This window comes from Amphiprion ocellaris, chromosome 9 (genome assembly GCF_022539595.1).
Source record: "Amphiprion ocellaris isolate individual 3 ecotype Okinawa chromosome 9, ASM2253959v1, whole genome shotgun sequence".
Lineage (NCBI taxonomy): Eukaryota > Metazoa > Chordata > Actinopteri > Pomacentridae > Amphiprion > Amphiprion ocellaris.
In genome coordinates, this window is record NC_072774.1 from 30,868,179 (window position 1) to 30,880,817 (window position 12,639).

General features: G+C 39.9%; 1 protein-coding gene across 1 annotated transcript in view; it reads right to left on the reverse strand.

The window, feature by feature from the left end:
- Nucleotides 1–12,639, reverse strand: part of LOC111564532 (proprotein convertase subtilisin/kexin type 4-like) — a 207,130-nt gene that overhangs the window by 163,589 nt on the left and 30,902 nt on the right. The window contains exons 6-7 of the mRNA XM_055013942.1: nt 8,429–8,532; nt 2,155–2,260 (exon numbers count right to left, since the gene is read on the reverse strand). Of these exons, the coding sequence (XP_054869917.1) occupies nt 2,155–2,260; nt 8,429–8,532 (210 nt within the window). The remainder of the gene's footprint in view (nt 1–2,154; nt 2,261–8,428; nt 8,533–12,639) is intronic.

Below are 12,639 nucleotides of genomic sequence, written 5' to 3' on the forward strand. Positions count from 1 at the left end.
AGAAAAAGCTGAAAATCAATTAAATATGCTTACATGACTGTCAGAAGAGATGAGGTTGGTGTGTGTGTAAGTGAAATTTACCTGTTATTACTCGAGGGGTTTGTCTGTGCACACATTCAATTTGTAGAAATGAGTATAAGTTTTACAGACAAAAATGTGCTGCACGCAATTGATAAATGAGGCCCCTGATTTTATTGAGCTTTGAGTTTTTAAGGGTTATGCTAGAGTTCATAAAGTATAGCAATAACAGAAAGCTGATGTAAATATATCTAACTGTGCGACTGTGAGAGAACAGTCTGAAACGGTAGAGTCAGAGCAAACCCAAACCCAGTTATACAAATTGAAGGTGGCACGATGAATGTGATTCAACGGCTGTACAGGAGCGGCCTCAGATGCCAATTACATTACCTCTAAAAGAGAGGGATTGAATTGGAGGATGGAGATAGAGAAGGACAGTGGAGGAGGAGGGGCCGGGGCGCTTTCACTCAAAGAAAAATTATTTATTTCATTGTGATATCAAAATCAATAGGTATCGATTGAAAGGTGGCTAAAGGTGAGCGTGTACATGATCCTTCAGCTGTGAGAGGCAGACTGTCCAAGAAAGGAGGGAGGCAGAGAGGGAAGAAAAAGAACAAGGAGGAGGGAGGGGAAAAAAAGTAGAAGGGTGGCCAGAGGAAAAAGTCACCTCCTAGTTAACAAAGAGGGAACAGCAAAAAAAGGAAGAGGAAAGGAGAACGAAGAAGGAAGAAAGAAAGAGACGAAGGGCGAAGGAGAAAGAGTGAGGGAGCTCTTGCCCAGTGGAATCAATACAGAGAGGTGGAGCAGAGTACAATAGCCTCAGAGGAGAGGAGATTCAGTGGTGCAAGTCTAATACTCTCTGTCTCATTCACACACACACATGCATGCACACACACATACATTAACACATATGCTCTCTCCCCCTCTCTGAATCCTTTTTGCTTTCTCCTGACATTTCCCTCTATATCCTTCCTCTATTTAATTTCTTTTTCCTTCTCTCTTGCTTGCTTGCTCATTCTAGCCACCCTCCACCTCTCACCACCCATACACACACACACACACACACACACACACGCACACGCACACGCGCACACACACACACACACACACACATAGTGTCTGTCTGTATGCAGAGGGATGCAGAGCAGAAAGAAGGCCTTCTGTCCACAGCAGCTCACCACAACAGCAGCATCTTTCATCGAAACCAGACACTAAAAAACTGACGTACTTATGAGTGAACACACAAGCATGCAAACAAGTGGTAAGAACATACACATACACACACACAGACACACACACAGACACACACACACACACACACACACACACACACACACACACACACACACAAAACATAGCGTTTCTTAGAAGATTGTCACTTTCACACACACACACACACACACACACCGCAGAGTCAGACGCAGTAGAATGCAAAAAGAAAGTACCACATGAACACTTTAACACACACAGACAAAACAGCACACTCCAAAAACTACTCCAGCTCTATCAGCACTTGAGACTAGTGAGGCTTCAATTAGTTCTTGATGAATGAGCCCATAAGATGCCGCTCTCTCATTTCCCTTGTTGCCAGATATCCCAGCAATCAGAGAGAAATGAATTCTCATTGTGGCGTGACTGAGACGAAGATGACGGTAGTAGGGTGGTGGTGGTGGTGGTGGTGGGAGAGGATGTGGGGGGTGCTAACATAAATCATTCACCCTCTCCTCTCAAGGCCACAGTTAAGTTTCATCATGCTAAACGTGAAGAGCCTTCACTATCCTAAGATGTTTTTGGGTAGGACACCGCACAGTCTGTCTCAAAATATTGGACAAGGGAACGCTGCGTTATGCAAATTCCTAATTGAAATGCTTTTATTTTCTCAAAAAAATTATGTGTTCCTGGTTAAGGAGGGAAAAAAATCCATGATTAAAATGAAATTAGCAACTCACCCAGAGAGAGTCCTGGTGCAATTCAATATTTTGTTCGCAAACATTCAAAAATATTTCACAGTGCTCATAATTTGCTGCCAGAAAGTTCAGTATAACCACCCTAATTTATTTAATATACAAGATGTATATGTGTAAATGGGCCGGTCAAAGTAAGTGTGTATGTGTGCTGCATTGAAGTTAGACTCACCATCATCAATGATGCTGACCACAACTCCATTACCAGTAATGTTGTTCCTCCAAACCGGCATCACATTCAGGTCAAACCCACTGGAGTTGTATTCACCTTGTGCAAACTACACACACACATACACACACAGAGAGAAAAACATTATTACCACAACTTGAAAAGGACAACTGTGTCTGTGGCACTTTTACACCTGAGCCACACTGTTCACCTCACATTGCTGAACCTTTTGCTTTTCATTTCAGCACTCATGTTAACAGCAGCACGGCTCAGTTGTTGCTGCAGCAGTGTTTTATCTACAGATTTGCCATGTCACCTATTTTTTCTTACCTGTGATGTGTGGTTCTCAGCAAAAACAGAGCAAGAAAATTATCTTTCGGTGGTCATAATGACTTCATACAAGCAATGTTACGCCTTTCACTACACTTCAATACCTATTTCTGCATTGTAAACATGCAAAAGTGTATTTTCTGAACATTTTGTCAAATGCAGGTTATTAAAAGAGAGAGTAGAGGCTATATGTGTAGTACAGTTCTAGGAGAAACCCAGTGTAGGATATAATTACATTATGTCAATAAGTTAACAGAACAGTAGGTGAGGGGCCGTATTTTTCCAGGGCTCTTTCTTTCGCTCTGAATGAGGGTAAACTCAACTCAAAATAAATTAAACTTATATTGAAATGAAATCAAACATTATATTGTTGATGGCCATTATCAAAGGCAAACTTAATATAGAAAGATAGGGCTGGCCGTGGCAGTGCTGCAGCAGTGGGGGCAGTCTTCCTGTCTTTCCTATGCCATAGCCATCGATGGTGTGCAGGATCCCAAAGAATCAATATTTTTGTTGATGGAATATTAAGGAAATTATTTTTCCACTCATGACAAATTCAGTTGCTTAGTTTTAGGTTTTAGTCTCAAGTATCAACAAGCTTGGTGAGCAGTGTATCCATTGGTAGTACATTTTGGATGGATGGATCTATGAGGCTTACTTCCTGTCAAGACTTCAAATTACACTACAGCCTGCCAGGGGTCCGGATCAATATTGTTCTTGATTATTTGTAATCAAGGAGACCAATAATGCGATAACTCATATTAAACCTGACATTCAATTGAAATAAAATCTTGGTGTCAAAATTTAGAATGATAACATTTATTTATGTTTATTTAAAAAGACTTTTCAACATCTGTCCTTCAGTGTTGATAGGCTGTCAATCATGACGTGAAACTAATCGGACAGTGCAGTGGGTGGAACATTGCTCAAGATCACAGAGTGATTCCAGATAGAGTGAGTTGGCAACTGCATCACAGCTAGAGCAGCAATTTTTAAAAATGTAGTTAAAAAAAATTAAAATAAATTAAAAAAAACAATACTGATAATCAGAAAAATGCTGAATATCGACTCTGATTATCAACCAGACTGAAAATCAGTAAACTGTTACTGTCTACTAATGATGCATGAACCTGCTTGCTGCAGAGTTTGTGTTACATGTGCATGAATGCATATATTTACTGAAGTCACTGGGTTGTGTGCTCGTGTGAGAGAATTTGTTCACATCCTATGAGGCACTCAGAAAGGATATGTGGGTTCAGAGGCCTAGACGGAGCCCAAAGAGTTCATGGGCAAGTCACACACACTGTTCTTTCATCCTGGCACCTCAAACCACATATCTATCCTCACACAAAAACACATAAATCTGCACACTGCTGCACAGCAATGACCCCACTACTGTAACACAAAAGGACCATTGCAACAGCTCCCATGAGCCTTAGTGGCCCCACAAACTACATACATTCACGTGAAGCTTGCAGCTTAAATGTTAAACCTGCATGCAAACACATGCTCACAGACAAACATACACTTAAAAGAAGTGCAAAAAGGTAGTACACAAACTGTCTTACCGAAAATGTCAGCAGCTTCCCAACACTCTCCTGCCCACACACAGGCACTCACGTACTCACACACAAGCAATTTGATATTCAAAATGAGTGTTTCAAGAGGCTTCAACTCTGTTGTTGTTATCATGATGAAGAGAGAGAACGAGAAAGAAGGGAAGAGGAAGCACAATGGGAAAAAATGGCTCAGCAGGGGGGTAGAATGTGTGTATGTGTTTGTGCGTACATTTGTGTGTGTGTTTGGGGAGTTGCATCTGGGGAGTAGCAAAGCTTTGTAGTGTGTACGAATAAAGCAGATGAATGGAGGCAGCTAGCAGGCTAACGTCCACCAGAGCACGAGGACTGGCCCTGGGGAGACTATACACACATACAGACACACACACATACAGACAAACAAGAACATGCATGTGTGCAAAAAAAAAAACAACAGACACACACCTTTGTGAACTTGGATATAAGCCCACAGAGAGGCATCTTGAACGCTGATTCTCTTCACATACACACATTTATGAAGTGATGGCCAACAACACAAGCTCTCTATCTCTCTCTCACACTCTCACTCACACACACACACACACACACACACACACGCACACAATCATGCACAGAATTATAATCCTTCTGAAGCTCTGGAATGTACCCGTCCTGTCTCTCAAACATATACACATTTGTGCACACACACATATATACATACATGGGAAGTTGTGAAAAGTTCACACAACAATAAAGCACAAAATAAATACACACAGTCACACTTTCTCTATGCAGAAGACAAATTTGTAAACAGGACAACAAAACAGTCCCTTGCTTCTCTGCCTTTATCTCAGCTGCCCCTCAGCAAAACTATACAACACACACACTCTCTCACACCGGGGTTTTCTTGGCTCAGAATGGGCCTTTGGGGTGGCGACTACACACAACACTAAGCATGATCAGTACAGGCAACATGATACTTGGCAGAAATCATTTTTTTTTGCTATTGCTGACCAGTTAACAAAAATGTGCAAATTAAACATCAGCTAACAAAAGTGGTGAAAACACTGAATTTCTTTTACATTCTCAGTTGTTATCAATTTGATGCTGGTGATTTTCCTTTGAGGACCTCTTTGGGAGGCATGGAAAATTCTGCAGTGCAGGAAAAACCCTGAACGCACACACATACACCATCCACAGCAGCCACAGTTCAGGAAGCTGTATGGATTTTAGCAGCTTTGAACGAGCTCCTCTGGAGGAGCTGAACTCAGCCTCGGCAAGGGCACAATAGGCTGCACTTACCTTGTGTATGTGTGTGTGTGTGTGTGTGTGTGTGTGTGTGTGTGTGTGTGTGTGTGTGTGTGTGCGTCTCACCGATCATGTACACACCAGCTTTTAGTGAACATAAACGCAAAGCTAGCATACACACACACATATATTGGTCTGGTCCTGGCAGGCTGCTAACCCTGAGCAGATTACTGACCCTCAATCAATATCTACGTCCACCAGAGGCTGATTAAACACAACAGAACGAAGGCAGGAGAGCAAGGCGAGCGAGTGGGAGAGAGACAAAGATGATTGAGTGATTGATAATTATGCTCTATGATTCACTTTATGCAATCGGCCTACACAGTTAAAGTTAACTATACAGTATAATCTGTTCAGTATCATACTTCAGTATATGTTGCACCATGTGTATCAAGAGGCAACAATATTGTTGACAGATTTTCCAAATTATGAGGTGACCACTTGCAACAAACTGCTTTCATATGAAGAAAAGCTGTCAGATTTATCTTTCACTTCTGCTTCGTATTCCTCCATCTTCTCTCTACGCTTCCTCTATTTCTGTCTCAACCAACCTCCGCCCCGTCCTGACTCCAGCCCCTCCATCTTGCCCCAAGAGCTGAGCTGTCAATCAATCTGTTACTGGTTGCCGTGGTGAATCTCTGACCCCGCCTCTCCTCCACCTCGTTCTGCCAGATTGCTCTCTCACTTGTCAGTCAAGAACATCCGTAGTGTCGATTGGCTGAGCCCTGCTATGTGAGTGCGTATCCTTGGCAAAACTACCCCAGAGGTTCATTACAAATACAGGCTAAAATGATGCTGTTAACTGTAACCTGGAAAGAATTAAAGAATCATGGAAGCCTATGACGATTCTCTGTGAAGCAAACACAGCGGTCAAATTATTCAACAAATTCTGGAAACTTATTTAGAGGAACTAAACTTAAATATGTCCTTGAAGGTGTCTGCTCACATGCTGCAAATAAGCATTCAGAAAGACGGGCTGCAATGTTGCACAACTAAGGTTGATCATTAAGCACTCTTATCAGTGGAGCTGTGTACCGAACTTCAATATTTTCTTGGTACCAAAGGAAATGTGAAGCTGCAGTTAGAGTGGGGACCAAAGGCGACACACAGCTCAAACGGGAGAGAAGGTAGAGTGTGAAAACTGTGAAATAAGGCGTTCAAATGTAAGATTTACCTGAACTGATAGCATGTGACTTTGTCTAGCTAGATGGGCTGCCAAATGACACACAGACAGATTCACTAAGTGTCAGGTACACCAGTTTGACCAATCAGACAAATAGTCACACATTCCACTGCTTAGAAATTACAGCCATTTTATATTTACACAGTTGCTCCATTTTCATATTATTGGTCAAACTAGCATAATTATTTATTCTTTAGGTCAATGACCGCCTGAAGGCTGGAAAACATGGACGTCGTCAGATGCTGGGTGCTTCCCTTGAGATGCTTTGCCATTCCTTTACTGTTGCTGCCTTCACTCGCTGCTTGGTTGTGGGTCTTTCTGCTTTCAGTTTTGTCTTCAGTAAGAGAAAAGCTGCTCAGTTGACTTAAGGTCAGATTACTGATTCAGCTATTTAAGAACACTGAATTTCTTTGCCCTCAGAAGCTCTGGGGTTGGTTTTGTAGTAGGTTTTGGGTCATTGTCCATCTGTACTATGAATCTGATCAGGTTTGCAGCATCTGACTGAATCTGAGCAGAAAGTATAACTCTATACAGCTCAGAATTCCTCGTACTACTTCTGTCAGCACTCACATCATCGATAAATACCTGTGACCAAGTTTCATGAGAAAACCATACAGAGAGATGATATTCTCTGGATTATGAGCCCTTCCTTTCCTTCTCTATACATATGTCTTCCAGTCATTCTGATACAGATGGTTTCATCTGTCCAAAGTGGGCAGACGGTTTGAGATGTTTTCCTGTCTTAAAACTATTTCTTGATTTTACACCAGTACTGTAAACAATGAATAATAAAAATTTTAGAATACAGGGATAAATTGATCTACGTTTCACACATGAAACAAAACAACAAAAAAAGTAACAAGAACAAATGTCTGCATCTTGAGGCAAATTACCTATCACCTGCCTCAATACCTGAGCTCACCAATGCATTGCAGATTTTGAGAATGTATTGGATTATTGATTTGGCCACTCGTAAAGATTCAGTTATCTCTCTGAACGGTCTGTTTTGGTTTTTCAACACCTCTTTAAACGACATATTGAGATTTCCACCCAGCGGAAATGAAATTCTTGAACCACAGACTTTTCATTTGCTTAATGCCACACATGGCCATGAAACTGATTACCAGTGAATTTTGCAATTACTTTTAAGACTACTCAAATAGAGGAAAATATGTAAATAAATGGCTATAATTCCTAAATGTCATAATATGATATTTTTGGTAACTCAAATGAGTTAAAACTAAAAGTCTACACTTCAATCACATCTTGTTCACTTCATTCCACTGTGGTGTAAAGGGACAAAATGTCAAAAAATGCTCCTCTGACTGAAAATAAATTAATCCTTTGGATTATACAAGCACTTAATGGAATTACAATTCTGATCAAAGTGCTCATATAGGGCTATTTACACTGGCCGAGTTTTACTTCTGATTATTATTAGGCTAAAATCCTGTAAATTCAGCTACTAAAGAGTCTGTACTGAAGCTGGCATTTTGTGCTAGTACTCTAACCTAAATATGACATTGTCATACTGAACCACATGGTTGTTCTGCCCCTTTTGGTCTCCACAATATTGGCCGAAAAGCATGAACAAGATTCTGCTGAAGGGATAAGCATGTCTTGTTGTTGCAGCCCAGTTGTGTGTCAGTGTTGCTGTGAGCCTCATCAATCTCCGACATCTGTCTCAGTTCAACATGGACAACCCCATTCACCTCCTTTCTCTCCTCGCTTTCCGTCTCCGTGATCTCCCTATCTCTCTATCTGCTGTGTCTCTCTCTCTCCAGTCACACATGAAAGCCTGCCTGACTTATGCCTGTCAGAGGAACATCCTTCAACATGAACACAAGAACAGAGGAGAGAAGGGAGACTTCCACATGAGACCAATGAACAGACACACATACACACACATAATTACACCCACCAGCTCCCACTGCATGGGCCAGAGTGGGTCATTGAAGGTGAGGGACTGGTCACTCTTATTCTCCTCAGGCTGCCTGTCAGATGCAGACTCCGTCCTCTGGGAACCTGCAAGCACACAGATCTATCATGTGTGTATGTGTGCGTGTAGTTCTTCTTTCCTTGTCTTGAACTCTGACTTCAGGACATCCTTGGTCTCCAACCAATGGTAAAAAGCTCTTCCAGAACCCCCTCCACAGAGGTGGAATACCGCCGGCAGATTACCATATCATTAGCATAGAATTAACATCTCATTACTGTAGCACAGCTTGGCTCGCTGTCTGTGGACATGCCATCAGCTCATCAAGGTCTGCACCTTTCTCTCCATATACTTCATGTTACACATTCTGCCACACTTTCTCTCACTTTTCTTTACATTTTTCACCCAAGTTCAGCGCTCCCTCTCAATGCTATTCACTTTCTCTCCAACCCTCTCTCACAATGACAGAAACGAATCGGCTTGTTCCATAATTTACTGTATGTATTGCCGAATTAATTAATATCACACTAGCCTTTTCTGAACCGACTGCAATAAAACATTCCACACAAGCATGTATGAATATATTTCAAGCATTACTAATTAGAGGCAATTTGGTCCTGAACCGTTTGATTTGGTACACAACTTTGTACGGTTCAGTATTCCTGTTGACCAAATAATTACACATGCATTACTGTGATTGGGGAGCATGTCTTAGTACATGTAAAACATAAATTAGAAAATTTTCTTCTGGTTGTATAACCTTTTCACAGAGTGCTATCAGTGTGGCAAACACAAATAATAGGCCGGAAAATTATGAGTTCGATTGTTTCAGAGTCCTACAGTTTCCAGTACACTTCCTCAACATTGGACAGACAGCAGTGGATAAAATCTATGTCAACATTAGTGAAGTGAAGTTGGGTGTATTGCAGCTTTAATGTAGAGGCATTCATTCAGGCTTGTGTTAAACCTGACATGTATAAATGAATGTATGAATAAATGGGTTTCTATTGAAGACACCCAACCCAAACAGACTTGGGGATCGGTAGTCCTGACCCATAATGCAGTCGACTCAATCCGATCAACAGAACGAGGCGATATTAGTACTGATTATTAGTCATGGAGATCAATAACCAATATTCCAAACTGATTAATTTGCTATGAATGTGAACATCTTGTTATTAAAATTTTAAATAGTACAATCTGCAACACATTGTTTTACTTATTTTTAACATATGTTTGATCAAAATGAACTTGTCAGTGTTTATCCTGCAGTGTTGATAGGTCTTGACTCCTAGCATGTGACCAATCAGAACAGACTATAAACAGAGAGAGGCAGCTGCACAGCGCACAGTAGCACATATTTAAATAAATGTATTTTGTTTGGTAATAGGTGAAACAATAACTACTGATAAACGGGGAAAAAAATAAATAAATAAAATAAAAAATATATATATGTGTGTATATATATATATATATATATATATAGTGTAAATATAAACAGACTGAGTATACTTTTGACAGGGTCTGTGCTGAGCATAATGATATAAAATGAAAGGATCTATACTACACCGATGTTTGTGCACTCCTAATGGAGCTGAAGGCAGGAGATGATTAGGAGATGATTAGGTTAGCTAAACATAAAAACTGAAAACGGGGGATTTAAAATGATGCAGCATTGCTGACAAAGTGGTGACATTTGCTTATTTTTTTCTTACTCACCACATGCTCATGTTTGACTGCCTACATTTTTTCCAAGAAGAATTATGACGAATGAACCCCCGTTCAACATTTCCCTTTCAAAATAAATGCTAAGCTGCTATTTTCTGCGTTTTTCGAAACTGTAGATCTTGCTTACCATTATAACAATCATAACATCACAAATCGTACCAAGTGCTTTAACAGAGTTAAGGATCCCATAATGAGGCTTTTCTATTCGGCCAAGAATCAGTGTTTGGCATGAAATTGATCATATTTGAGATACTAAATCCTGGCACAATTTATTGAACATTGGCAGCATCAATCCGAAAATACTTGTAAGAAACATTCAATTTAAAAAGTTCACGTTGGCCAAAATGCTTTTTTTCTGTTCCATAACTTCAAGCAAATAAACATACAGCTGCATTGTTCATCTGACATCTTCTTGCCGTTTCATGTTTCTTTCTCTCTCTCTGTCTTCTGCTTTTACATCATCCGTCAGCGCCGAGGCTGATCGACGCTGTGAGGATGATAATACACAAAGAGAGAGAGAGAGAGAACACTGCAGCAGGACGTGAGCCAGTACACTCTACTGCAAACACAGCCACCACTTCCCCACACACCCACACATAATAACACATAATGCATGTATGTATGAGTGGACTTACAGGTATACAAATATGTGATGCAAATGTTAAACCGGCGTTATAGAGCTTCAGCTGCGGTACTGGTTTCATCAGAGACGTTGACTGTCATAAAGGTCACGATGATGACTCGACAGCATGTTGACAAGCATATGTTGTAAACACTTGCATAAATACATACATACAAGTACAGCAAAACACAAATCAGAGAAACATACACACTTTACCTATGGGTAAAACATTCAGGTTAAGTATATCTTATCTTACCTAATTTCTGTAACTATAGAGCAAAATCCTTTCAAAAGCAGTTCTTAAACCCAACTTGACATTAAAATAACATCTAAAATAAAATATCTGTGCATTTATCGGGGGACTGATTCCACGTCTTTAAAAGGACTAAATGAACTTATAGTGTGACAGAAAAGGGTTTGGATAATAGAGGAAACGTGGTTACATTTTAAAATAAAATTAATTGCTGTAACAGTGGACATGAATGTGAAATGTTATCTTTATAAAAACCCTTTTTGCAAAATTAGGTCATATGCTTTTTTAACTTAAATGCACAGACGTGATCATCAGGCAAAAATACAATGGCACAAGACTAATGTGGCGTGAGGACCAGTGACTAGTAAATAATGCTCAAGTATCTACTTGGTATAATATCTAAAGTCTAAGTGCTAAAGTAAAGTACTTAATGGGTAATTTTTCCATTGCAATCTGTTTATTTAGAAGTGAATTCTGCTGTAGCTCTGTTAAGCACTCAGTGCACAATCATGACACCAACAACTGCAACAACATGTTTCCTCACAAATCCGAACTAATACATTATAAGATGGACTGATTTGCGAGTAAAATGAGTGCTGACAAGAATTAACGTGACTCCAATACATGGTATTCCAGATCGCAATAGGTTTGTAAAATGTTTCTCTGCCAATTTTTAAAGAGGACTGCATTAACATAATAAATTACACTTGCTCCTACTTTATAAAAGTCTGCAAATACAACAGGAAAATAAATACTGAAGATTTATCGAAGCAGGTAAGAAAGGGGAAGTGCTAAAAAGCTCTTATGTTATTACTTCTGAAGTGTTTGTGTTTTGAACATTGCAAACTAATTTGTTAAGTTACACTTGGCCTGCAGCTATCCAAAACCTGTGAAAACCACAATGTATTTAGCACAAGTATTTTCAAAGCTCTGAATATGTGGTAATTTATTCACTAGGAATTCATTTTTGTGACATTTTTTTCTCTGTTTTAGTTTTGCTGTACATATACACTACCGTTCAAATTTTGGGGTCACTCAGACAGTTTCATGTTTTCCATGAAAACTGTTACGGCTGCACAAATATGAAAGCATCTCAAATACAAGTGATCTGATGGACTGGCCTCCAGTTTTCCCTTTTTCTTTCTGTTAAATAGTTTTCACTCTCAAACACTACCGTTCAAAAGTTAAGGGTCACCCAGACAATTCCATGTTTTCCATGAAAACATCCATGTGCTAACATAACTGTACAAGGGTTTTCTAATCATCAATTATCCTTTAACCACCATTAGCTAACACAATGTAGCATTAGAACACAGGAGTGATGGTTGCTGGAAATGTTCCTCTGTACCCCTATGGGGATATTCCATTAAAAATCAGCTGTTTCCAGCTAGAATAGTCATTTACCACATTAACAATGTCTACACTGGATGTATCATGCATTCATTGCTATCTTAATTGAAAAAACTGCTTTTCTTTCAAACATAAGGACATTTCTAAGTGACCCCAAACTCTTGAACGGTAGTGTAAATATTGACATTTGAAGAACCTGAAAATCTTAGCGCTTCCTAACTGCGAGCAACAGTTCTCAGTCAT